Below are 26,357 nucleotides of genomic sequence, written 5' to 3'. Positions count from 1 at the left end.
GTGCCGTCGTCGTCGGAGATGTAGTTGTCGGTCGCCAAATTGGTCCCGCAGGGGGGTCGAACGGGCGTCAGGTGGGGCTGAAATGCTCACGTGTGGAATAAAAGAGCATACACACACGACAGATCATGGTTGTCAGAGTTAGGAAAGAAAGATGAGAGTGTCTCTATCAAAGATTCATCATCATTTACATGGATGAGTTTGTTTGGTTTTTTGAACGGCGTTACTAGATGAGGTCTGAGTGGATGCTGCTGCATCATTGTCTGTGCTTTGAATTTCAGATGAATAGTTTTGAACAGTGGGGATCTCGTTTTTGCGCGCTTATGCGAAAGAGCGTTTGTAGAAGCAACATGGAGACGCAGTGTGGTGTGTGAGGAAATCATCTAATTAACCAGCATAGAACCGAGATCCATCACTTGTATTCCCATCCGTCGAGGTTTCGCGCCGGCCGGTATCGTGTTACAGAAGTTTGACATATTTTTGGCACTGCTCTCATACGGCTAGTAATTCGTTATATGAACTCCAGGAAATGTGATAGAGCATGCGGTTTCGAAGCGAAATCAAATGCTTAATAGTGCTTAGCCGTAGGGTTCCCAGATTGTGGGTCTGTGCGATGATGTGAAATAATCATCATTAATTTCGATTGATGTCGCTGTACGAGAATTTATACACAATTGATCCAGTTTGGATGCAATTTGACAATTAACCGTTGCCAAAAGTTTACTGAATCGCATTCAAAGCGGATTACTTGTGTGAGGGATCTAGACATCTTGCCAAGAAGTGGGAAATCTCTTTTTTTTTTCCTTGATATGTTTTCCGTCGATCTTGTTTTCCGTGCTGAGCACCAATGCTACCGACGTCAGGGAGGTAGCTTCCACACCTGGACCCTACTCCTATCGACCCATCAACTCATGAACCGGGGACCAACTGGGATTGAATCCAGGCCTGCTGGGGTGAGAGGTAATCACGCTTACCACTACACCACCGGCGCCGCTTAAGTGGGGAATCTCGTTCCAATGCAAGTGTTGGACAGTTTAGAATAGTTTAGAAGTTCTCATCTTTATCCAATTAAAATTAGCAATGTTTTTTTAATTTTCTAAAAAAAAACACCTTTTTTGATTTTGCAGTGCTTAGTTCCCTCTGGGCTATAACCTTGACCTTTTTTTTTTTTAGAAATTATATCTTTGATTTGTGCCTAAAGTTAACAATCTCTAAATGTTTTTCGATGTCAGAATCTTCTCAGATTCATTAGGTTTGTCCTTCAAAGTAGCTTTAGAATTCCCTAAACATGAAATCTCAAAATTTATGAATTTATTATTTTTTTCCAAATCCTGGATCTTGATACCATAAAGGCAACTCTAAGACTAGAAGGTCCCGAAGAAATGTGCTCAACTTTTTGGCTCAGGTCTGGTACTCTCTTCGGTCTCAAGCTAATCGATGCACCCCTCGAGACATAGGAAAATCCATGAACCCCTCGTTTTAACTTTCATAACGAATCAAAACAAACATAGTGTAGTACTAGAATTTCGACTAGAATGGGGTACGTTAATCGATGTGCTTGGGACCAATAGGCTTGTCAAGTTCCATCGGTTGATCATGCTCTTGAAAATCATCTGCAGAACGCTCTTTGAATTCAATCTGCAATGCTCTTCAATTTTTTTTATTGGGTATCAAGCTGGAGCTGCGTGACAGCTTAGTTTTGAAGACTTGACCCATGTGAATACATTTTGCTTCTATCTTTGACAATACAGCAGAAGGACTAGCCTATGTTCGCAGCTTGAACACTGGATTCCGTGTGTATTGTTTCAAGATAGTTATGGGAAAAATTCTGTGACATGTGCGCGTAGATACATCCGCGTAGTAAACCGATTGAATAAGTAAATCCGTTTCAAACGAAATATCTAAATTATGTATGTTACGAAAACCGCGTGCATTCCGAAAGCCGTGCGAAACAACCGAAGCGAGAAAAAAAGTCTGGAGTTCCTCAGGACTACATTGAAAGCAGATTGCACTTGATGTTTTCCTCACAGTTCTTCACAGAACTCCCCAGAATAAGTACCTTCGAAATGATCATCCAATATCATGAGCCTTGAAAATTATGCGAGGCCCTTAATCTTGATGTTTTTCAAATCGGTGATCTTGGTAAATACCTAGGATAAAGGTTTTTGAAAATTTCTTCAAGCATGATTGTTTTAAGTCCAGAATAAAAAAAAAATTTTTTTTAAATTTATGAAAAGTATTCATATAAAGGGTGATACGGTCAAAATTTGGTCAAGGGAAAACGCGTGTAAATCGGTGAAATCGTTTATTTAAAAAATCAAATTAAATTTCTTTTTCAAGTTCATTTAGTATAAAATTCAGGAAAAATATTCAGTTAGGCTTCCGCTTTTCCAAATCTGAATTGCCGGGCCTTACGCTTGACCCCTGCCATCAGATTTTGTACAGCCACCTTGTCCACCTTCTTCGCCGTAGAAAGCCAGTTTGCCTTGAACTGCTGCTCACCCTTAGCAGTTTTTTTGGTCTTCTTTAGGTTCCGCTTGACAATAGCCCAGTATTTCTCAATTGGGCGGAGCTCTGGCGTGTTGGGAGGGTTCTTGTCCTTGGGAACCACCTGCACGTTGTTGGCGGCGTACCACTCCATGGCCTTTTTACCGTAATGGCAAAATGCCAAATCCGGCCAAAACAGTACGGAACAACCGTGTTTCTTCAGGAAAGGCAGCAGACGTTTATTCAAACACTCTTTCACGTAAATTTCTTGGTTGACAGTCCCGGAAGCTATGAAAATGCTGCTTTTCAAGCCACAGGTACAGATGGCTTGCCAAACCAGATATTTCTTTGCGAACTTTGACAGTTTCATGTGCTTGAAAACATCTGCTACCTTTCCCCTTCTTTTTGCCGTATAAAACTCCTGTCCCGGAAGCTGCTTGTAGTCGGCTTTGACGTAGGTTTCGTCGTCCATTACCACGCAGTCAAACTTCGTCAGCATCGTCGTGTACAGCCTCCGGGATCGCGCTTTGGCCGTCGTATTTTGTTTATCATCGCGATTTGGAGTCACTACCTTCTTGTAAGTCGATAGTCCGGCTCGATGCACGGTTGTAGACGATACACCCAGCTTATTTGCGGCATCTCGGAGAGAGAGGTTAGGGTTTTGCTTGAAACTACCGGTAACTCTCTTTGTCGTCTCAGCGGCTTCCGGTTTTCGATTTCCCCCCGATCCAGACTTCCTGGCTGTCGACAAACGTTCCCCAAACACTTTAATTACATTTGTAACGGTTGATTTGGCAACTTTTAGCGATTTTGCCAACTTTGCGTGCGAGTAGCTCGGATTTTCGCGATGCGCGAGCAAAATTTTGATACGCTGCTCTTCTTGCTTGGACGGCATTTTGACAACTGAAGAGTGAATTCCAAAATCAAAATAGGAGCAACATTCTACACACACACACCTTCAAAATGAGGGGTGTTCAGGTTTTTTAAATGCAAAATTGAAAGAAATACGTCAAGTTGATATTGACCAAATTTTGACCGTATCACCCTTTACCTACCAAAACCTAAACAAAAAAAAATTCAAGTCGCTGCATTTTGAATCCACTCAGTCCGCTCAAATATCGAGGAAAATTAAATATTTGTATAATAAAATGTATTTTATTCTTTAAAAAACTTTAGTAAAAAGGATTTCAAAATTCCCTGAGAATTCCACGTTTTTCCAGGAAAATTTAAATTCTCTGAGGAGTTTTCCAGTTTTTCAGTTTTTTTCCCAAGTGTTAAACATCCTGAATTTTTATAGTAGTTTTTTTCTTCTTCTCTGACATGAGGTGGAATAATTGTTGGCGATTTCTATCCAAAATGGAATAGCCTTATTTTGCCATCTATTATTTTCTGGTTCAATCCAGCAAAATTTCTTCGCAAGTGTTAAATAATAATTTTCTGGAATTTGGCCTAATGACCATTCCGCCTAATAACCGTTTAGCCTAGTGATAATTCGGCCTACTGACTTTTGGCCAGGCCTAATAACCCGGCATTCAATATAACCTGTTTGATATATCTAATGATTGGTCCTGGTGAAAATCAAAGGTACGGACCATTTTCCCGAAACACTAAAAAGTTTGATGAGGTCGATGTGTCCTGGGTACTTATCAGTTATCATGTTTTTAAAGTTCCTTTGATTTCAACATTAACTTCACAGAATTGAGAAGCTTCATATCGAGTTCTAGAATCAAAATAACACTACTAACACTAAGGTCATCGACGAAAGGAGGAATCGATAGAAATATCGACATATGCAGCGTACGATACATGGGAGAATGAAGCCAACCAACCTCAAAACAGAGGTTTCCCGATAAGTAAATAGACATCATGCCACGAACATACAGGTGGATATGGCCACACCCGGATACCCAGATCCGATTCTGGCAGGGCCCCAAAAAGGACACTTCCAAAACCACATGTACTGATACCCTCTGAAGGCTCAAAATTTATGATTTTTCATCCAGAAGTAACTAGACATCATGCCATGGACTGAAAGGTGGATCTGACCACATCTGGATACCGGAACCGTTTCCGGCACTGCCCAAAAAACAAACACTTCAAAACCCTCACGTACTGGTACCGTCCAACGACTTCAAATTCATGATTTTTCCTCAGGAAGTAAATAGACATCCTAGCCCAGGGCTGAAAGTCTCTTTAATAAAGATAAAAAAAAAAAAAAAAAAAAAAATAGACATCATGCCATAGACCAACAGATGCATCTGGCCTCATCTGGATACCTGAAACCGGTTCCGGCAGAGCTCCAGAAAGGATACTTCGAAAACCTCATGTACTGATGCCGTCCGACGACTCAAATTTTATGATTTTTCTTCCAGAAGTAAATAGACATCATGCCATGAACCAACAGGTGGATCTGACCACAATGGGCAGGGTGCCATTCTAGGAACCATTATCTTTCATTTGAGGCCAATAGATCAAGAGTCGGTGTTCAAAAATTGATTTTTGGAATTGAGCTACTCTCAGCATGATTTTTGGAATTGAGCTACTCTCAGCATGATTTTTGGAATTGAGCTACACCTCAGCATCACCCGAGGGGGGCAAGTCTATCTGAGATGCAGCGAGGATTTTGTTTTTGCTTTCGTGTGATACGTGCACCCTGAGGGAATTTTTCTTAGACTGAACCGTTAGCGTAAGATTTTTCGAGCTTCTTCGGATTGAGATTTAGATGTGGATTCGGAAAGCAGATCTGATAAAGACTAATAGAGAGGCTTCGAAGACCGGTATTATGGACAGTTATGGTGATGAAATCGGTATTGATAGGGACGGTGTGTTGAGTGTCGCGGGATGGTGATTCCCTTTCACCTTTTACCTGTTAAATTAAGAGAAAGGAGAAAAAAAATCTACGATCAATTGACGAAGGAAGTGTTCAAAGATATAATTCCTCTGTGCTTATGGTGTAGTTACGAACGTGGCTTCCAGTGTCGGGAAAGCGTCGTGAATGTCGGTTTAGTGATGTTTTTAGTTTAGTCATATTGCACATTGCCATTGTCGCTGACGTCTTTGTCTGGATCAAGTTAAAATGTAAAATTTTAACTTCGGGTGTGTCTGAGTTTATGGGCTCAGAATCTATATCGGTTTTGGTAGATTTACGGTACAAAGGAAAGTGTGCTATTCAAAAAGTATGATTGATTCTACCTAGAAAGGTTATCCAACTGAAATGGCTTCTTTGTTCTCGATTTCCTGCTTATGCACCGTAATGCACCGAAATTCAGACACTTAATCCATAAATCCGGGAATTTTTTAGAATTGATTATCAATGGCTATCACGCTCAAAATATTTTAAAATGACTTTATGCCATCGTTCAAAATCATCACATACGTTATTATGGTGTAAAATAGTCGTAATAATTAATTCAAAATGAAAAGTTCGGATTAACCTGGTATTCGGAGTATTACGGTATTATTTCTCGTGTCAGCCGTTGTCGATTTTTTTTTTTTAATTCTTTATTTAAGAGATTTTTAGCCTTAGGCTAGTTCATCTCTAAGCCGTTGTCGATGATTAAACCGACGCCGGGATAAAAAGGTTATAACAGCAACTCGATCATAATTGTTTTGGTGAAATGAGCGGTTAAGTGTGCTACCGGCGACCGTTTTTGCTTACTGAGTAGAATATCGTGGGTTCAATCCAAGTCTGCCTTTTTTGCGTACAACAGGGCTTATTTTATCCCAATCTTCATGTTGTTTTCCGCAAGTTTTGACATTCCAAAAACATTAAAAATAATAAACATTGAGTTGAATTAATCCGAATTTTTAGATTGAAGAGCTTAGTGTCGCGTTGACAAATAAACGAGATGAGATCTCACTGCACCTTCAATCAAGCGTATAATTTTTCGAAACGAACCCTGCAGCAAACCTAACCTTTTATCCAAGTGATTTCTCGTGGAAGTGCGGGGATTTTTCGGCCTCCGACGAAGCGAATATCATGTCAACACCTTTCCTACCATTCCCTAGCTGACCTGCATTCGGATACAACCGGCGGTGATATTATCAGTTCTGACGTATGACAGCAGTTTTTACACATTGAAATCCAAGCATAATCTGCTGGTCCTTTGTATAATTAGCAACCACAAGTGGTCAATCGTTGTCTGTACTGCAAGGTTTACTTAGTTTGGAGACCTCCCCTGAAGGCTTTTGGAGAAGGGAATTTAGATACCAAACAACTGGACCACTTTCAATTTGGTTATGGTATTTTTTGGGCCATAAAAACTCAACCGAAAAACAACACCATGCTGGGTGGCGAGTTTTTATCGGTCTATTTTTACGGGTTTGAAAATTTCTCAACTTTCCTAGGCATACTGTGTCATTGTTCTTGCAACACAATAAACAAATGCAAAAATGATACAGACTTAGAAAGCCCGCCATTAACAACCGTGGAAGTGCTCAAGGAACATAGTCGAGCGAGGCATACACTTCTAGTTGGCACGTAGTCAAAGAAGAAGACGAAGTTTTTTTTGTACGGCAGCTGAACCTACCCTGTTCTGGAGATTATTAACAATTCCACGCCAAATGACGAATCGATCTAACGCAACTTTCTCAGATTGCAGGAAGTTTTGCATAATTGTTTCTTATGGTCAATTATTCATAAATACATTTCGTCATTTTGAATCTCGCAAAAAACTTCAAAATGTGATTCGATATTTTCGACAAATCATAACTCGAAAACTTCACTTCCAATCAAAATTACTTCTGAAATAAAGTTGTAGTTTCCAGGAAAAATATAGATGGTGAAAAATGTCAAGTAATTCTGAGTTAAAATCGGTCTTTGCCTACGGGCTTAGCTAAAATTTCACTCGAAAAAAGTGGCATTCAGCTATCCCTTCTGCAACGCCATCTGGTAACCCTAGATGCTCATTACAGTTGAATCATCTCACATTGCCCTCCCTCTCCCCCCCATGCCATGCCAACGCAGCCCTTACCGCAGCAAAACATGTCACCACACTCACCAACTGCACTTCTGTTTGCTGTTCTAATCTCCCGAAAAACACTCTCCCCGCTCGCGGAAACTAAATTTAGAGAAGAATTTTAATTATATTTTATTATTTACATACACACTCACACATACCCAGAGGTTTTCCATGCATCGTTCCCATCGGTCTTCGTCCTTCACCACCGTAAGCGTTGAGAGCATGTTTTTCGGCAAATCTTGGTTGCCTTTTTCTGCAGGCTTCACTTTGAGGTTAGGTTAGGTGGTTTTGTGTAAGCTTTCAGCAAACCTAGTGACAGTTGGCGTTGAAGTGTGTGTCGCACCGCTACTATGAAGTTACTATGAAACCATCACTCCGCTCTGCAGGATAGTGCTGTTCGGTCGTAGTTTCACCATGAAGAATGCCAAAACGTTGTCAGTCGATGCGAGTTTTGCTATCTTCTTGAAACTCTGCTCTGAGCTGAGCGCACAATGCAGTTTGTGTTTGTCTATCAACGAGGGAATTGCGAATAGGAGGTTTGTTATGACAATGTTGGTCGCACAAGTGAGTGACACATGTCTAGAGATGGTTTGAGTTGAGTTTGATTTGATTATGAAGTTATGTACAGTATCGTGGGGAAAACTTGGTTTTAGAAAAGCACCGAGGAGACTGAAAGTAATTAATTATGAACCGTACCATCTGTCGGACGGATTCCGAACACTTAACAAGAAGAACGGACAATGTTCCGTGGGTACTGCTTATCGATCGACCGGATCAAGAACCCAATTTGGAAAGGAGCTTTTTCCCGGAAGCAATAATACAAATAATGATAAAGTGACATTTTCACTGGGGCACTAATCTTTCGCATCGTTGCGAATCGTCGAAAAGCGGTGACTGAAGTTGAAGAGGGCTCATTTCATATTCCTCCTACGTTGTTTGTTTCCTAACAGTATGGCGAATGATCCTTTTCTCCATTCTCCGGGAGGAATGCTTTTTTGCAACGCGGAAGAGCTTGTCATAATCTTTTGATTCGCAACTTTTTTTTTTTTTTTTGAATTCTTTTCAGTGAACCCTTTAGGGGGTTAATGCAAACGAAGGGTATCCAGAGCGCTGCGAATTTCACGCAACTGTTGTTTATGCTTTTACTTTTTCATAACTCGTTCACCCTCCCATTCCATACATATTGAAATAAAGCTGCCGGGGAAAATATGACAGCAATTTATGCAAATGCGACTCCCACGACTTCGGGTGGAAGTTATACGCACTGTGGTGCGTTTGCGGGTGTGTTTGTTTGTGTGTGTTGTGGTTGGGGGGGGGGGGGGGGGGGAACTCTTAAAATTTGAATCAAAGCGACAAAGAATCCCGGTAGCACGCGATTTTGATGATTCTTTTGCTACAAATTTTCTCCAGGTTCAATAATTTAGGGCTTGTGAATTGCAGGGGAAAAGGGGTCAAAGGACCAAACTTTTCCTTCATTCAGAAGTGAAACATATATCCCTCCATGGAGTTCACGAGGGATGCATAACAATGAACTTTCGAGTGCGTATCGAGTGGGAAAGTAGGGAAAGTTGAAACGAGAATTGGGCGCGGGATGGTTGAAACGCTGAAAGCTATGAGATGGCACGTATTCGAGGAAATGCGCGAGTGAAGGTGAATGGCAGTAATGATGGTGATTACATAATTCAGTCATGATCTTGGCATTTAAGAGACGTTAAGACATAAAGGGTGTCCACGATGAAATTGCCACACACAAAATTGATTCGCAAAATTCGAGTTTTCATCCGATTGCCATCAAATTTTCAGGGATTGAGAAATAACTACTTCTGGAGGCTTCTGGAGGCACTCTTTTATGTACACCTGTCCGTTCATCGTGTCCTGGGTCACGAAAGGTGCACTCCGCTTCCCGCACGTGCAGATGGCTTGCCAAACCAGGAATTTCTTCGCAAATTTGGACATCTTCTGAGTGCGGACATGCTCCGGAACGCTGTACTTATCCTTGGCCGTGAAAAACAGGTTGCCGGGGATCTGTTTGAAGTCGGCCTTCACATATGTTTCGTCGTCCATGATGCAGCATTCAACTTTCGTCAGCATGTTGAGGTACAACTTCCTGGCACGGGTTTTGGCGGACTTGTTCTGCTTCTCGTCGCGATTAGGGGCCTTTTGTACCTTGAACGTTCGAAGCCCAGCCTTAGTTTTGGCCTTCTGGACAAAACTTCGGCTTAGGTGCAGCTTCTTAGCCACATCCCTAACGGAGGCGTTCGGATTTCGGTTGAAGGCCCCAACTACGCGGTTGTGATTTTTGGTGTTGTAAGGAATACTTTTTCCTTCACTTCTGGGCTTCCGATCGGTGGTCAACCGTTCCTCGAACCGCTTAATCACTCGCAACACCGTGGAATTCGCGATTCCCAACGTTTTAGCGATGGAACGATGCGAGAGATCCTTGTTCTCGTGATGAATGCGCAAGATTTTATCACGCACGAGCTGTTCTTTCGACTATATTTCCGCGATCACAATCGCGTTTTGATCACAGGACTTTAAAACTTGCAGGATGTAAATAATGCACTATGAACTAAATCTACCCAAATTTTCATTAAATTCTACGCAACGGTTAAAAAGTTAGAGCAATTTCATAGTGTGGCAATTTCATCGTGGACACCCTTTAAATACGAAGAACAATACCGGCATAGTTTCCGGGGGTTGTCAATTAATTGAGCATTTTTTTGTGAAATTAATCAGTGGTAGAGTGCTTGAATTGATTTTGAATTTTCAGATATACTCCATATTGCTTTCAAGCCCTGAGGACCTTCCGGGAATGTTCAATGAATCTTTTGTAAGTCCAGTATGTCTCAAGAGTTCATTTTGTTGATATATATTCGCACACCTTGGGCTGGCTGATATGCCAATTTCAATGATTCCGAAAGACAAATTCATAGGACCTCCAAAAGGAGTGGTATTTTCAGAGAATTCCGAGACAAATCTAAAAGGAATCAGGATACTTACTCAGTGGGACCGGTCCAGAGGTCGTGAATGGTAATTGCAGAGACGTGAAAGCCCAAGTCAGTGCTATCAAATTTTATGACCGACTGTTGTTCATGAACTACAGTGAACTCTCTGCAACTCGATATTGAATGAACCATAGAGTTGTAGAAGTATCGAGTTATAGTCTAAAAATTGTAGGGAATAATGTTTTATTGGGGAAAATACACCAGGAACATGTTCTTAGTAATTTCAAGTAAAAATTTAAAACAAATAAAAAATTATACATGCATATCTCCATATAACGTAACTGTTACTTTTGACCGTCATCGTCGATATCTCTCAAATAACAATTCAATCGTATATATGAACATTACCAATAGATGGAGGTTTGTCTCGACTTTCCGATGCAATCATTACTTTGCTTGATTGAATTATCGTTTGCGAGAAATCGGCGATAGAAGTCAAAAGTGACAGTTACGTTATAATATCGAATTTATTGGTCCTATTTAAAGAAATAAATCTTTTGGGATGTTTGAAATTGTGGACACTTAAATATTGACAAAAATCGTAGAACACATTTTGGTAATATTTTTGAAGGCTTTGAAAACGAAAACGTTTTTTCGCTCAAAAACAATGTTTGTTGAGACATTTCAATTATTGCAAAAATACCCAAAAAAACGACGTATCAAAAATTCATAAATTTACCAAAAGTTCTTGTTCTATGATTTTTGTCAGTTTGTGTCAATGGTTTTGAACACTCCAACATTTTGAATTTCGCGAAAGTTTTTTTAATCAAAAATAGGGTAAGATCTTTCTAACAGTGTCCAATGAAATTCAAATGCTTCTAATGAAAAACAAACGGAATTTCATACAAAATAGAGAGCATTTTTAACAGGCATTTGACCAAAGTTATGAAAAAATCGGTCATTGCCATTATACATTTGGATTGTATTTTTGAAAAATGCGTGAAATTAGGAAATTAGGTTAATGGAACTATGGTAATTTATGGTAGAAACATGCGGAAAAACCTGGAAACTCATGGAATTTTATTAAGAAAAATGAGTTGGCAATAAGCTATAATAATTATCAACAATATAAAAAATCGTCGGGTATCTGGAATTCTTTTCCATTGTTTTTTTTTCCTACGGTATAGGGGAAATGGCTCTCATGTTGGCCTGTGGATCTAAGATTGGGCCCATCGCTAAAAATCTGCTATTTATCAATTTTATCTAGATGAACGCGTCATTGGATATGGATATTTCGGTCGCTATTGAAAATTTAGTCGATTGCTGAATTTTTGTATGGGCCCCAATTAGGGGCATTTAGGCCGACATTACATCCATTTCCCCTAATACTGTATTTTGATTATCACTTTGGAACTTATAAATTGAGCTTGATAACTTCAAAAGTCCTATGCAGTTCTTTTTGTAGAATCATTTTCCTAATGTATTGTTGTTAGAAGTATCCCAAATAAATCGAAGACCATAGCCCAATATATTATTTTAAAATGCAATTGATAACAGAATTTAAAGATTAAAAAGACAAATTTATTAAAACATAAATTTATTAAAGCTGAATCCAAAATATATCAAATTTCCATAAACTGCTAGCTTGAAAATAATCGAAGAATATTAACAAACCTCCAAAGACAAGACTAAGAGATCTTAAAACAAATGGTTCATTCAGATACTTGTTGACATTTCTCAAGTTAAAATGTATTGAAAACTTTCTTCTTTCAAAATTTTAAGATTGTTTGTCAGTCTGTCAAATGTCAAATGATCCAAAATATCGTCAGGGATCTTGCGAATTAAAGTTCAAGAATTTATGAATTCCTGGGATCTTTCATAAACAATTCCGATCACTTGATATTTGACTCATCATATCTTATTTTTTACCAGTTTAAAACAATTTACAAGCTTAACGGTTAAACCCGAAAAAACGCGGACACATTAAAAGTGTTGCCATGAAGGCATTTTTTGAGTTATTTTTTTCAAAATTTCTTAATCAAGCTAAAAGCGTATGGAATCACAGTAGGCATTGATTGTCAGGATAAGGTCATTTGTTTACATCATGGCGCTCAAAACGAAAATCCCGGTCTATTCAGGAATTTCCTACCTCGGTTGACCGGAAGAGTGACCCGGAAGAATTAAAACAAAAAGAAATTGAAATTCCGCAAAAAGTTCCTTGCCTGGCAAGCAATCTCCCGTTGTGGTCAGAAAAGCTAAACTGGGACCATGAACTAGCAAATGTACCAGAAGGAGTGCCTACGGAAATAAATACTGCCTTTTCTAGAGCAGCATGAGGTGGATTGCCTATTCTGGCCGGATCTTGCAAGCTGCCACTACTCAAATTCAGTGGTACAGCGAAAATGGTGTCACAGTGGTTCTCCGGAACTAAGGCCAATTGAGGAATACTATGCGACTAAAAATATCCATTAGTACCGTCCCAATGACGCGTTCATCTAGATAAAATTGATAAATAGTAGATTTTTAGCGATGAGCCCAACCTTAGATCCATACACACTAAGATTTTTTTACAGGAGTCAGTATTTTTTTACTGGGTTTTTTAATTGCTGAAAAAGTCGGTAAAAATTCAAATGACCGTTATCCGTAAGGAATCAATGAAATCGATCAATTTTATTTTCTATCATTAAATGGGGTTAACAGAACTAAGTATGTACAAGTTCAGAACAAATTTTCTCATTAATAAATTTTCCACAGATTTTTAAACTTTTACCGAACAGTTCCGCAATTCAAAAACTCGGTAAAACCGTACTGACTCGATTAGTGTGTAGGCCAACATTAGATCCATTTTCCCTATATAGTCACTTTAACGCTTTTGTGTCATTCGTGACTTGTCCGGGGATGAGATTTGAACTCGTGACTTTGGCGTTAGAGGTATGGATGCTAACCCACTACGCCGGGGTCGCCCCCTGAATGTGTTCTGATTTCCCAGGAAGTTTTTCTTGACTTTTCCGGAAATTTCTTCTGGCTCCTTTGGAAAATAGTTCTAACTTCTCCTTGAACATTTTTACGATTTTTAATAGAAAATCTTTAGACTTCCTCTGGAAGTTTCTTCAAACTATCTCCTTAGAAGTTTCTTCTTGTGATTCCACTGGAAAATGTCTTGTGATTTTCACCCAAAAATCCTTCTAAAATTGTTTCCTGGGAAATTTGACCGTGAGCGGTTTTACCGATCGAAAAGGACATGGAAAAATAAAACGTGATTTTCAGTAAATTTGTCGGTAATGTTTTCCTGGGATGTCACAAGTAGGTAACACTAATTGTGAGGTCAACACGTGTTCGGGAATAAAAATTTGCAGTTTTTGAGTTTAGAACAGCACAGATTTCTCATTAAAATTGAAAATTCCAACTATTCTGATTGCATCTCCAAATATTTCGTTAAGTCGCTAAGACAGTACTAGCTTTTTTAATTCGGGCACCCATATCGATTAGAGTACAAAGTTTTCTGAATTTACTCCAAATTCGCTCTGGATCTACCTGCAAATTTCCTTGAACACGGTCACGGTACTCTGAATATCAAAAATAACCACCACGACGTGACATGGAAAGCACGTAATTTTTTTTTTCAATTAAATTGAAGCTCCTGAATCTAGATATTTCACGGAAAATGGATTGCAAATCCCACTGTTCCTATCATATTTTTTTGAAACCCGAAGCGCATTTCCCGCCATATCATATAGCAGCCCCCGTAAGCTCGTAAATTTGAAAGAGAAAGCACAACATTGTGACATTAAGAGACAACAGGCACTCAACGATTTTCCGGTGGGAAAATGTTGATAACACCACACATATTGGATGATCCGCTCGTTCTGAGTGGATTCCATTGTTTATCATGTCTGTTTGGAAATTTTCACACCTTTCCACCACCGGCCCACAGCGGTCCAGGGGGGGGGGGGGGGGAAGCACTCGCCACCATCTCGGCAGCACTACCGCTGGAGGCAAGTAACTGAAACATAAAATATTGATGCAGGGTGATAAATTTAGATTTTTCATTTTCGGAGCACATGAATCTTTCGTATTTTTTTTTCACGTGGAAAAGCTGACGAGGTGGTTTATCTTCGCGTGTCGGTGGAAAAACTCGCAAGAATGGTTAATGTTCCAAATTTTCCTGGTGAAGAGCCGACGAATTAGGATTATTAATAATGCCCTTAATGCACGTAAGCCCGTTTTTCGGAGAATGCTAATCCGGTTCATAAATCCGCGCGGGAGTTGACTCTATGGGAGGGGAGTTGGTGAGCGGAACCGGCAGCTGTCGGATGAACATGCTGTTTATAAATAAAATAACACACATTTACAATTTTTATTTCAATTCACACGCTATCGCATTTGTGTGTAAATAAATGAACTTTTTTTTTAATGCCCACAATATTCTCGGATTTCAACTCAGGTTTCCGTTTTCCCCGGAAGAAAAATTTCGATTTACTGTGGCGGTATTCTTCATCTCGCTTCGAAGGAGCAAGACGCGTTACTGCTCTCGAGCTAACGAGGTATTAATTGTATTGTTTTTTTTTCCTTCCTTGTATACTTTCAGAACAACAACAACAACATCAACGTCACAGATGAGCCTCGGCGAAAGCGCGAGGTAGCAACCCGGCCCAACCATATCCTGCTGTTCACCATCATCAATCCAGTCTATCCTATTACAGTGGTGAGTAGTAATTCGTGGAATTCTCCTTTTTTTTTTCTTTGGTCCGGGTTGAGATTTCTCCAGTAAGGATGAGCTGACAGACATTACAACCTCCTCGTGGGAGACGGCAACGGTGACGATTGTGCCTCGCGTTTGATTTTCAGAGGGGAAAGTCGTCGTCGTCGTCTGTGGAAACGGTTATTGGATTGAGCCAGTTTTATCCCACGCGAATTACGAATAGGGCTGTCGATTGTTGTGCGTTCAGAGATTTCGAAATGACGGGAGGGACCGAGTTCACTCGGTTGGAAAGTGGGGTGTGGGAGATAATGGTGGATTGAAGAATCATAACTGTTGGAATTTACTCAGATGGCTAAATTTAGCTCAGGTAGATGCTCAAGTTAGTTCGCTTGAATTTCAGTTTGTATGATAAGGATCCCAGATCAGTTACAGCGTCCGGAATTCCTTTTGGGTGAGTTTTAAAAAAAATTTAAAACTCCTCAGAGGATTCAATCAGTATCCTCCTTGAGGTCGTTCTTTTAATTATTTTCTGACAGGTTTTTTAAATCAGCATGTGTAGTGAAGTAATGAAATTGGGTTGTTAGCGGAATGCTTTAATAAAACAGCAAAAAAGGTTATCTTCCATTTAATTCCACTTAATTAATTTTGGTATCCATGACAGATACGTATTTCGACTACAATGTGCAGTCTTCATCAGTGTCATTCCCACTGAATGACACTGATGAAGACTGCACATTGTAGTCGAAATACGTATCTGTCATGGATACCAAAATTAATTAAGTGGAATTAAATGGAAGATAACCTTTTTTGCTGTTTTATTACAGCATGTGTAGGTTTTTTGATAGTTGACTCAGGAAAGTTCCATTAATTTAATTTCTTGTAATTTCTTCTTCTTTCTTCTCTAATCCAGCTCTTGAAAAAACTTTACGGAGCCGAAAGTCTTTAAAACAATTCTACAATTAATTAAAAAACAATTCCAGACAGTGTCGGATGGGACTCTTTAAGAGTTCTTCTGATGTTTTGTGGGTGGCGAATTACCGAAAAAGTTTCTTATTAGTGTCCGATTGCGTTTGCGTGGGAAAGAGCTTAGAAAGTTTTTGTTTAAATATGCTGATGGGCCCTTTTCTATTGTTCCTCCAGAATTGTTTGTTATGGTAAATCATTCACATTTGAGATAAAACAAACCCAAATGACGAATTTCATATATTTCAACAAATAATAACTATCAAACGTCATTTCCGATCAAAACGTCCTCTGCAGTCCTGCCATGGTGGTTATTCATGGTTACTCTGGCAGCGATAGCCGATTTTTTTTTAATTCAAACTAACTTGGCGCAAAAATTTTGATCAACATGTGCTTCGTGTATAAAAGCCGTGGTCCAAAATGAATTACCGAAATTATGGATGCCCTTTTATAACTGTGCGCTCATATGAGCAAAATTTAGCAGCATACATCATGATGATAATGGTGATGTAAACATCGATGCGTGTAAACAACTTGCAAGGAATATTACTCACATGCAAGGAATATTGCTCAAAATTTCAACATTTGGCATATTTCATTAAATGTCATATTTAATTAAATAGAAATTTTTACTTCTTGTTCGAACTGTGTGGATTCAATCGGTGCATTTAAATGCCATATTAAAGTATTAAAAATTCATAAAAAAAAATTAGAAAATGCGCCCGTCAGATACAAACATTTTTTCACTTGAAAAACTTCTCCAAAGACAGAACCCTTCTCTAGTCAAGATGCTGGAGGAAATATTCGAAGCAAGCTGTTTCGAATCTCGTTGAGAGGAGCGTGGATTTTCCACTCGCGGCCGGTAACTTAGATGAATCTACAGCTGTTCTTAATAACGCTTTGAAAACGTGTATTAACTAGTTGAGCAAAAGTTTGTTTCTTTGAGGAACTCGAACAGCTGGTACAATTTGGATCTTTTACGTCTTAAACGGAAAAGGGACAAATGGTACAAAAAGTTTTGTAGATCAAATAATGACAATCATTGGAATAGGTACACAATCGCGCGTAATGAGTAGTCACAATCGATAAAGAAAACTCGTTGTGAATATGTTCAAAGGAAGATAGATCAGCATCAAAACAACAGCAAAGAGTTATGGAACATTTTGAAAACCTAGTAAATGCAAACCGCGGTCCATAACTTTTAATGGCACATTAGAACAGTCAGAACACGTAATTTCAGCTAAGTTTAATGATTATTTTGTAGATTTCATTGATTAATCAATCCATTGAATTGGTCGATGAACCTGACGAAATAAAACAGCCAGTTAATAGTAGTTGTAGATTTGAAGTTTTTCACCCAATCACATTAGATGAACTTAGAGTTATTTGTTTTTCATTAGGAAAATCGGCTGGAGTAGATCATGTTAATGCTAGAGTTATTCAAGATTGCTTTCATGTCATTGGCCACATCTTGCTGGACCTTATTAATGAATCATTACAAACTGGACATGTGCCACAAATTTGGAAGGAATCCTTAGTGGTCCCTATTCAAAAAGTTGCTGGAACGATTAAAGCCGAAGAGTTTCGTCCTATCAACATGTTGCACACATTAGAGAAAATTTTAGAACTTGTTGTTAAAGGCCAGCTGTTGGAGTATTTAAATAGTAATAGTTTGTTGATACCAGAACAATCCGGATATCGGTAAGGTCATTCTTGTGAAACCGCGTTGAATTTGGTATTAGACGGATTTCACGCCAACTCATCCAGTGGTTGGCAGCACCCTCTCAGAACCTTATGGAACTTTGTGGGTGTGGAGACTTAGCAATTTTAAGCAACTTTGCGTACTTATTTTTTTCAAAATTTATCTCGCCTAACATTTGATAAGGGTCAAAGTTTTTTGTCGATTTTTTTTTTCAAATCGATGTAGCTTAAAAATGACAAGCCCTACAAAAAAGTGATGTATGGCGAACTTTTAGCAAATAATCTGAAATTTTATAAAAAAATTTAAATAAAATAAAAAATCGGTTTCTACACTCTAAAAAAATATATTTAAAAATTAAAAGTCATTTTCCCAAAAATGCTACCCCTCAGATTTGCTTGATATTTTTTCTCATGAAAGGCAATATAATTACCTAACTTTTCTTCATACATCGCAAAGTGGGCGCTTTTAAGGAAAAAAAGTTGTTCGAACAACAACTTTTTCATGTTAATTTTTTTTTAGCGTGTTTCACTCAAAGTCGAACAACCGCACAACGCGCACAACCTTATTAAAATTCGATTAAACTTTATGGGTATACTTTTCGATAATCTGGGCGAAATCTAGCCTAACATTTGAAAAGGGTACAGAGAAGTTACCTGCAAATCGTCCAATAAGAGTTCAGAACAAAACGTTCTAATGAGGAACAGCCATCTCAGCATGGTTTGCACTTTCCTGTGATGGATTGTATTATAATATATGCATACACTCTATCCAACTTCTATAAAACCACCCTCAAATTGTTCCAAATCAACAGGTAAACTAAGTAAAAATCACTTAGTATGTTTTATTCATGAAAAGATTTCAATTCATGTATTTGTGATTAATTTAATTAGAAAAATAATCATTCATTTATTTTTATGTATTAGGTGTGTCCATTAGTAAGCAATATGCATATATATGTTTATACCTCATCTCTCAAGTGAATACATATAATAGCGCAGGTAACTTAACGATTATTTAAGGCATGCCTAAAATAATCGTTAAGTTACCTGCTATATAGCAGTTATATAACAACGCAGGTAGTCACATGAGAGATATAAGGTATAAACTTAAAGCACCGCAGTCTGTTTCTACCGACATAATCTAATATTTAAGTTTGGTGATATCACAACAATGCTCATAGTTGCTGTAGTGCATAGTTGTTGAAAGTGTAGTGCTGCATAGTTGTTGAAACGAAAAAGTGTTTATATATACAACAATGGAAAAATCTGCTGAATTGATTATTAAAAGGGTGCAATGTAGTGCCAACATAAACAATCCCAATTGCAGCCGCAATAATTTACGTAATTTATCATCAAGTCTCATAGAGAAAATACATTCATGGGGCTTTGATCATCAATTGGATGTAACAATGCGTATTTGTGAATCGTGTCGTGGAATTTTAGTGCACAATAGGACACCTCTCCCGAAAAAGAGGCGATCGGATGGAAAAGAATCAAGCCATGCTCGGAAGTTTGAAGAGCCGCAACCATCAACAAGTCATCAGCAATCAGAACATCAGGAATTTGATGATACACTAGGTAAATAATAATAACTTTAACTGTTTCAACTGTGTGGTTTAAGGATTTTCAACATTTTTTTAGAGCACGAGCTGGATGAACCGCTTATCGTACAAATTTGATCGATTGGTAGGCCAACCTCGGTGAACAATCTATCAAATTTTCACGACTGTACGATATGCGGTTTATGCAGCTCGTGCTCCACAAACATGGGGAAAATTCAGATGCGGCTTCGATGTACCGTAAACGGGGATGTCTTTGATAATGGAGGTAACTTTGATAATGCAGCTAATCCAAAAAGTTATGACTTAATGCTCTTCGTATTCATTATTTTGGAAGGGAACATCGGTTTCCTATCCAAAATATTGCGTACGATGTGCCTTAAGGGGGTATTCCCGATCTTTTTTTTCAAAAAATCAAATTTTTTTTTTCACGTTTTTTTGTACTTTAGACTATATACTTTCATCCCCCCAAGCCGTTTTCCGATCAGCGAATTCGGTGTCCAGGCATAGCTGACTAATGGTAAGAACCCCCAAATGGTTTTAACTAAAGTCAAAACTTTAAACGCGTTTTTCTCGAAACCACATTTTTTTTATCGGGCGAAGATTTTTCTCAGAAACTATAAGAGATATTGACTTGAATCTTTGCGCATTTTGTTCCTTATTAAATTCTTTGGAGCTTCTCCCACTTTCAGCCAAAAATATTAACATTTAACATTGTTTGAAGCACCTTAAAGCTGCAAAAAAGCGGGCTAAAAATCGCCTATTTTTTCATATGGCCGCCATTTTGTTAATTTGCAAGATTTTTTGCTGCCAACGGGAGAAGCTCCAGAGAATCTTATGCAGATTATTATTTCATCACGAAATCTGTTTCAGATGAAGCCGTTCCAGAGAAAAGTCTTCGCCCGTCCAGGCGTTTGCGGCGAACAGGGGTCTGTTTGTCGCCATTTTGTGACGTCAATAATGTCTTTTTTTATGTCGAAAAAAAATTATTTGTAAACTTTAATGTTCAATAAACAAGAATCCCAAAGAGTTAGGCGCATTACTATTCATTTTCCTTGAAAAAAAATTAATTGAAAATCAGGCCGAAAAAAGGCAAAAGATTGGGAATACCCCCTTAAGACATAAATTTTTGGCTTAGCTTAGCTTAGCTTAGCAGCGGCTCATTACAAAAATAAAAAGAATTTTGCCAGTTTGTGCAACTTCAAGTCCAAGTATGGATTGGAAGCAGAATGGCACTTCTTCGCAACGTCTCATGAGAAAGGCCCATGTGACGCAATTGGAGGAACTCTCAAACGAATGGCAAAGAGAGCAAGTCTTGCTCGAGATTATGGAAACACAATCACAACTCCACAAGAACTGTATGACTGGGCAGTTAAACAAACAGATACAAGCATAACAAAATTGAACTTCTGCTTCATATCAAATGATCAATACACAAAGATGTCCGATGAACTCAAGGAGCTGTTCAGTCATGTAAAAACTATACCTGGTACACAAAAATTTCATTGTTTTGTACCTATTTCTCAAAACATAATTTCTACTAAGCGATTTTCACATTCAAAGGAAACTCCGAAAAATTTCACTCTGTTTCCGATAGACTAATAATCAATGAAAAACTCAAATTATGTATGGAGAATTATAGGAAAATAAATTATGCACTAAACAAAAACACTAGAGTTTTCATTTATTAAAACACCATTCGAAATGCAGGAAAATCCTCTGTATTAGGCCCTTTCAAATGTTAGGCTAGATTTTTGTTTTAAGCACGCCCAGATTATCAAAAGGTCAAAATCTTTATGCTCATTAAGTTTCAACGGATTTTAATAAGGTTGTGCGCGTATTACAATTCGACTTTGAGTGAAACACGCTAAAAAAAATTAACATGAAAAAGTTGTTGTTCGAACAACTTTTTTTCCTTAAAAGCGCCCACTTTGCGATGTATGAAGAAAAGTTAGGTAATTATATTGCCTTTCATGAGAAAAAATATCAAGCAAATCTGAGGGGTAGCATTTTTGGGAAAATGACTTTTAATTTTTAAATATATTTTTTTAGAGTGTAGAAACCAATTTTTTAATTTATTTAAATTTTTTTATAAAATTTCAGATTATTTGCTAAAAGTTCGCCATACATCACTATTTTGTAGGGCTTGTCATTTTTAAGCTATATCGATTTGAAAAAAAATCGACAAAAAACTTTGACCCTTATCAAATGTAAGGCGAGATAAATTTTGAAAAAAATAAGTACTCAAAGTTGCTTAAAATTGCTAAGTCTCCACACCCACAAAGTTTCATAAGGTTCTGAGAGGGTGCTGCCAACTCCGAAGACGAGTTGGCGTGAAATCCGTCATTAGCGAAGTGGAAAAATAACTTGGAGTGTAAAGATACGATTGTTGCTGGCCCTTATTGTTAAGATCAATCAAGCGCTTTGGAATTACGAGTACTGCATATAAATGGTTTGAAAGCTATTTGTCTGTTTTTAATGATCTGTTTCCAGTCCCGTGGGGAATAACCTGGGAGTGCCCCAGGGAAGTGTATTAGGGCTCCTGTTATTTATTATGTATATTAATGACTTGCGACGTGTTTTACGATTTTGTGACATTAATCTTTTTGCAGATGATACTGTGTTATTCATTGCAGCTAAGGATTTAGATGATGCCGTTTTACACTTGAATGAAGATTTGCGTTCTCTAAGTAGATGGTTGAAGTGTAAGCAGTTAAAATTGAATACAAGTAAAACTAAATGTATGGTAATTTCGCGGAATCGAGTAAATGAGAACGTCTCTGTTGTAATTGATGATGAGACTATTGATCGCGTTCGGGAGATTAAATATCTTGGCGTGATTATTGATGACACACCTGAGTTTTAGTCTCACATTGACAATGTCATCAAGAAAATTGCCAAGAAGTATGGAATTCTATGTCGACTGAAAAACGATTTAACTATTGCCAGTAAAATACAGCTATACAAATCAATCATCTCTACTCATCTTGACTTTTGCCCTTCCATTTTATTTCTGGCCAATGCAACACAAATATCGAGATTACAGCGCTTGCAGAATAAAATAATGCGTTTGATTTTGAGATGTCATAGATTCACTTCCTCAACTTTGATGCTTGACGCTTTAAAATGGTTGTCGGTGAAGCAAAGAATTGTATATTTGACTATGGTGTTCATTTTTAAAGTAGTTAACGGTTTGCTGCCTCGATATTTGTGTGATCGAATTGAAAGAGGAAGTGACTTTCATAGATATAATACTAGAAACGCGGTTTAAATAAGAACACCACATTTCTTGACTTGTGCTTCACAAAATTCATTATATTATAAAGGAATAAATGTTTTCAATTCGATGCCTAGACATATCAAACGTTCAGCAACACTTACAGAATTTAAAAGATACTGCATTTCACACGTTAAAACTGTCTTTTGAACAGTTATCCAGTGATTTTTTTTTATTAATTGATAAATTATGTATCTTGACGAAGTTATCTCTAACGGATTATTTTATATGGATAGCTGTCATAACGACTTTTTAATAATTATTGTAGCACTGCAAAAACTGTTTCTGTTCGCCACGAGGGTGATGATGGATTTTTAATATTTGATTTAATAGTAGGTTAATTAAAAAAAAAAGTAGTCTACAAAGGTTTGAGCCTCGCGCGCGTATTACGGATATAGAGGACTGAATTTAATATTTGATAAAAAAAAATGCAATTTTGAAGCTTATTTGAAAGATACCTTGAGTTAGTAGTAAGTTTTCTGGCAAATGTTGGGGGTTCGTGAGCATTCCTGACATTGCTGAAAATTATGATAGCATCAGATTGCGGGGTTGCTAGTGTAATAGGATGCTTTGTTGATTGTTCATTAACTCTTGATTGCTTGTAATACTTATGAATATTTTAGGTGGACAAAAAGGTGAACCAAGACGCCTGAGCTTTTCCACATTTATATCGCTGTGAAGCAACTGTAAACTCTAGAGGGAATTTATATCTGCAACTGAAACCAGTTCGATTTTGTTTGCCAACCTGGTTAAAATGTCATATATAATTATCTTAAAGATAAATCGTCCAGCTCAAACCTTTGTAGGGGTAAGAGGTGGGACCATCATCATCATCATCAAGATGTCAAGTTGAGCAAATAATTTATTAGTGTCACCTGGAAGACGAATTCTGAACTCAACTGTTCACCTTCCAATAGGCCTTATGCATTTGAACAGCTTTGATGAAGACAGCCACCCAGTGATGTCATGGTAAATTTGGAACTGTTTACTCATTTAGAAGAAGGAATAAAGAGAATTCATTAATAAATTGCCAACTTATAAGTGTTTAAAACCTAACACTATTTCGTTACACATTTTTTTGATTTGCACCCCAGTATAGTCCACAAAGTCAAAATGTATATTGCCTTCAGCATTCTGAAATTACATAAGAAGACATAATCCAAACATTTAAAAATACGTTTGGTATGTGAATGTATCATCCGTAGTTGTTCGAATTTTAAACGTTTTCTTTTTACGTGGAACTTCAAGACAGTTTACCTACTTTCAGAAGAATTACAGGAATTTTGTAGAAGCCGTGTCGAATTTAGGGAAGTCTAGAAAAAATCAGATCGAAGAACTTTAGTGAATTCCGAAAAATTAAGAGAAATTATAAAAACTTCTGGTAAGTTCCAAGAAATACAGAAAAGTACCGAAGCTTTCGATTTGTTTTCCGTGCTGAGCACTAATGCTACCGACGCCAGGGAGGCAGCTCCCACACCTGGACCCTTCCTATCGACCCACACCTGGACCCTACCTATCGACCACAGGCCTGCTGGTTTTTTTTTTTTTTTTTTTATACAGGGGGAATCTGCTCCCAGACATCTGAGAAGATAACTCGGGGTGTGGGGATGAGAGATGTAGCACTTCCGACCCACTAAACCTTACCCTGTGCTCTAGGCCCTTGCCCTCCCCGGAACCGCCCGAAAGCATAACGTCATGGGAGGGGGCCGGTTGCGCTATGGCGCATCACTAGTGTTGTGTCAGACGTGACACTCGCTACTGCACAGTGAGCAGCTGTGCAGGGCCTTCCTCTTGTTGATCGCTGTTAGTTGTTCGCCTGAGTTCTAGAGCAGACGTGATAGCCAGCCAACTGTCCAGGGCCAAACAGGACAGATGTGACCGCTTACCAGCTGCGTGTGCTAAGCACTCTAAGAACACGGTGTCACTCCTGCCTTTGCACAACGAGGGTTTGTGCAGGGCTTATCAACCTCCTGGGACGAGCTGGATGGGGTTCCAGCGTCCTTACTCTGCGGTAGTTCGTTTAACCGCAATATCTCTCCCTTGGGTTCGATAATTAACGTTTCCAGGGCACACCACGAGGAGGCGAACTACTTCATGCCCCAGGCCTGCTGCTGGGGTGAGAGGTAATCACGTTTACCACTACACCAATTTAAGGAGTCTTTAAGGGTAAATTCCGAAAACTTCAGGAAATTCAGGAAAAAATCGTGAACTACGATGAAGAACAGAGAACTTTACGTCAGTTTTATTAACCTCATGAAAATTTCAGAAACTTAGGAATTGTGGAAACTTAAGGGAAGTCCTGAAAACAATTTGAAAGCAAAAGGGCCTTAACTACAGAAAAAAATTGCAGGTTTTCCAAGAGCTAAGTCCAGAAAACTTCAAATAACCCATAAAGGTCAGAAAAATAGCGTGATTTTTATTGAATTTCCGCGTTCAGGATAATTTCTAAAACGTTATGTTAGTTCCATTAACATCAGAAAACTAACGGCGCCGGTGGTGTAGTGGTAAGCGTGATTACTTCTCACCCCAGCAGGCCTGGGTTCAATCCCAGTCGGCGCCGCTGGGATGTTCTGAGGCATAACATCTCTGATCACGCCTTCCTTCGAAGGGAAGTAAAGCCGTTGGTCCCCGGTTCATGAGTTGATGGGTCGATAGGTAGGGTCCAGGTGTGGGAGCTGCCTTCCTGGCACGTCGGTAGCATTGGTGCTCAGCACGGAAAACAAGATCGACGGAAAAAAACAAACCAAAGGAAACAAAAAAAAAAAACATCAGAAAACATGCGGGAGCTTTCAAAAAGGATAATTTCTTGGAATTTCTATAAATTTAATAAACGTTTCGAAAACTTGGGGGTAGTCTAAAAAACATCAAGAACGTCCAGAACTACGCGCATGTTTTAAGATCTTTCTAATAAGTTCCGATAGCTTCAGGGCAATTCGATAGATTTTAAGCAAATTTGTAAAAATTAAAGACTATCAAAAAGCTTCAGGGTAGTTAATGCAAAACATATGTTGAGTTAAAAGATTTTGAAGGGAGGTACGTAGCGTCGAGCAGCTGTGAGAACTCCGATCGTGATTATTAGGACAATTTCTGGAATTTTAGGGAACTTTCTGCAGATACATTTCAAAAACCTTAGGGTAGTTCCATTGAATTCACGAAACTGTTGGGAACGTAGATGTTTCAAAAATTACTGAGTGCATCAGAGATTAGAGAATTTAAGAACATTTTCGAAAACTTTACTGAAGTTGCGAGAAATTCTCGGGGATTCAAAAAAACATCGGGAACTTAATAGAAACGTTTAGGGCAATTTTATTAATCTCAGGGCAATTGAAGGAACATCACCAGAAGAATAGCAAGAACTTCAGATAAGATAAGAATACTTCAATTATCGGAAGAAGTTTCAAGGAATGAAAGAAAACACCGAGGATCTCGGGAAAATTTCATGGACAGACTGCGGGATAATAAGAGACCTTCTGTAAAATGTTGAGCATATCAGCTTCAACGGAACTGAAGTAACTTTTATGAAGCTCTATGACTTCAGGGATATCCAGAATACTTCAAGCATGTATCATCTAAGGAGATGTCTGCCAAACTTTAGAATAATTATAGAAACTTTTAAGATTGATAGCTCTAGAGATCTCCAAAGAAGCTCAAAGATCTCTAGATCTGAAGTTCAGACTTCTTTGGATGTTTAAAGATGTGTAGTTTTTGAGACAGGATACTAAGGAGTACTAAGATCCTAAAATCACGAATTCTATAAATTCAGGG

The 26,357-nt window shown here is 38.4% G+C and overlaps 1 protein-coding gene across 1 annotated transcript in view; it reads left to right on the top strand.

The window, feature by feature from the left end:
• LOC135712737 (heterogeneous nuclear ribonucleoprotein L-like) overlaps window positions 1-26,357 on the top strand; it is a 649,787-nt gene that overhangs the window by 214,553 nt on the left and 408,877 nt on the right. The window contains exon 2 of the mRNA XM_065235779.1: window positions 14,979-15,095. Within this exon, the coding sequence (XP_065091851.1) occupies window positions 14,979-15,095 (117 nt within the window). The remainder of the gene's footprint in view (window positions 1-14,978; window positions 15,096-26,357) is intronic.

Source organism: Ochlerotatus camptorhynchus, unplaced genomic scaffold (assembly GCF_037179485.1).
Source record: "Ochlerotatus camptorhynchus isolate MF236.1 unplaced genomic scaffold, CSIRO-AGI_Acam_v1.1 ptg000503l, whole genome shotgun sequence".
Classification (NCBI taxonomy): Eukaryota; Metazoa; Arthropoda; class Insecta; order Diptera; family Culicidae; genus Ochlerotatus; species Ochlerotatus camptorhynchus.
This window is presented reverse-complemented; position numbering and strand designations above follow the sequence as displayed.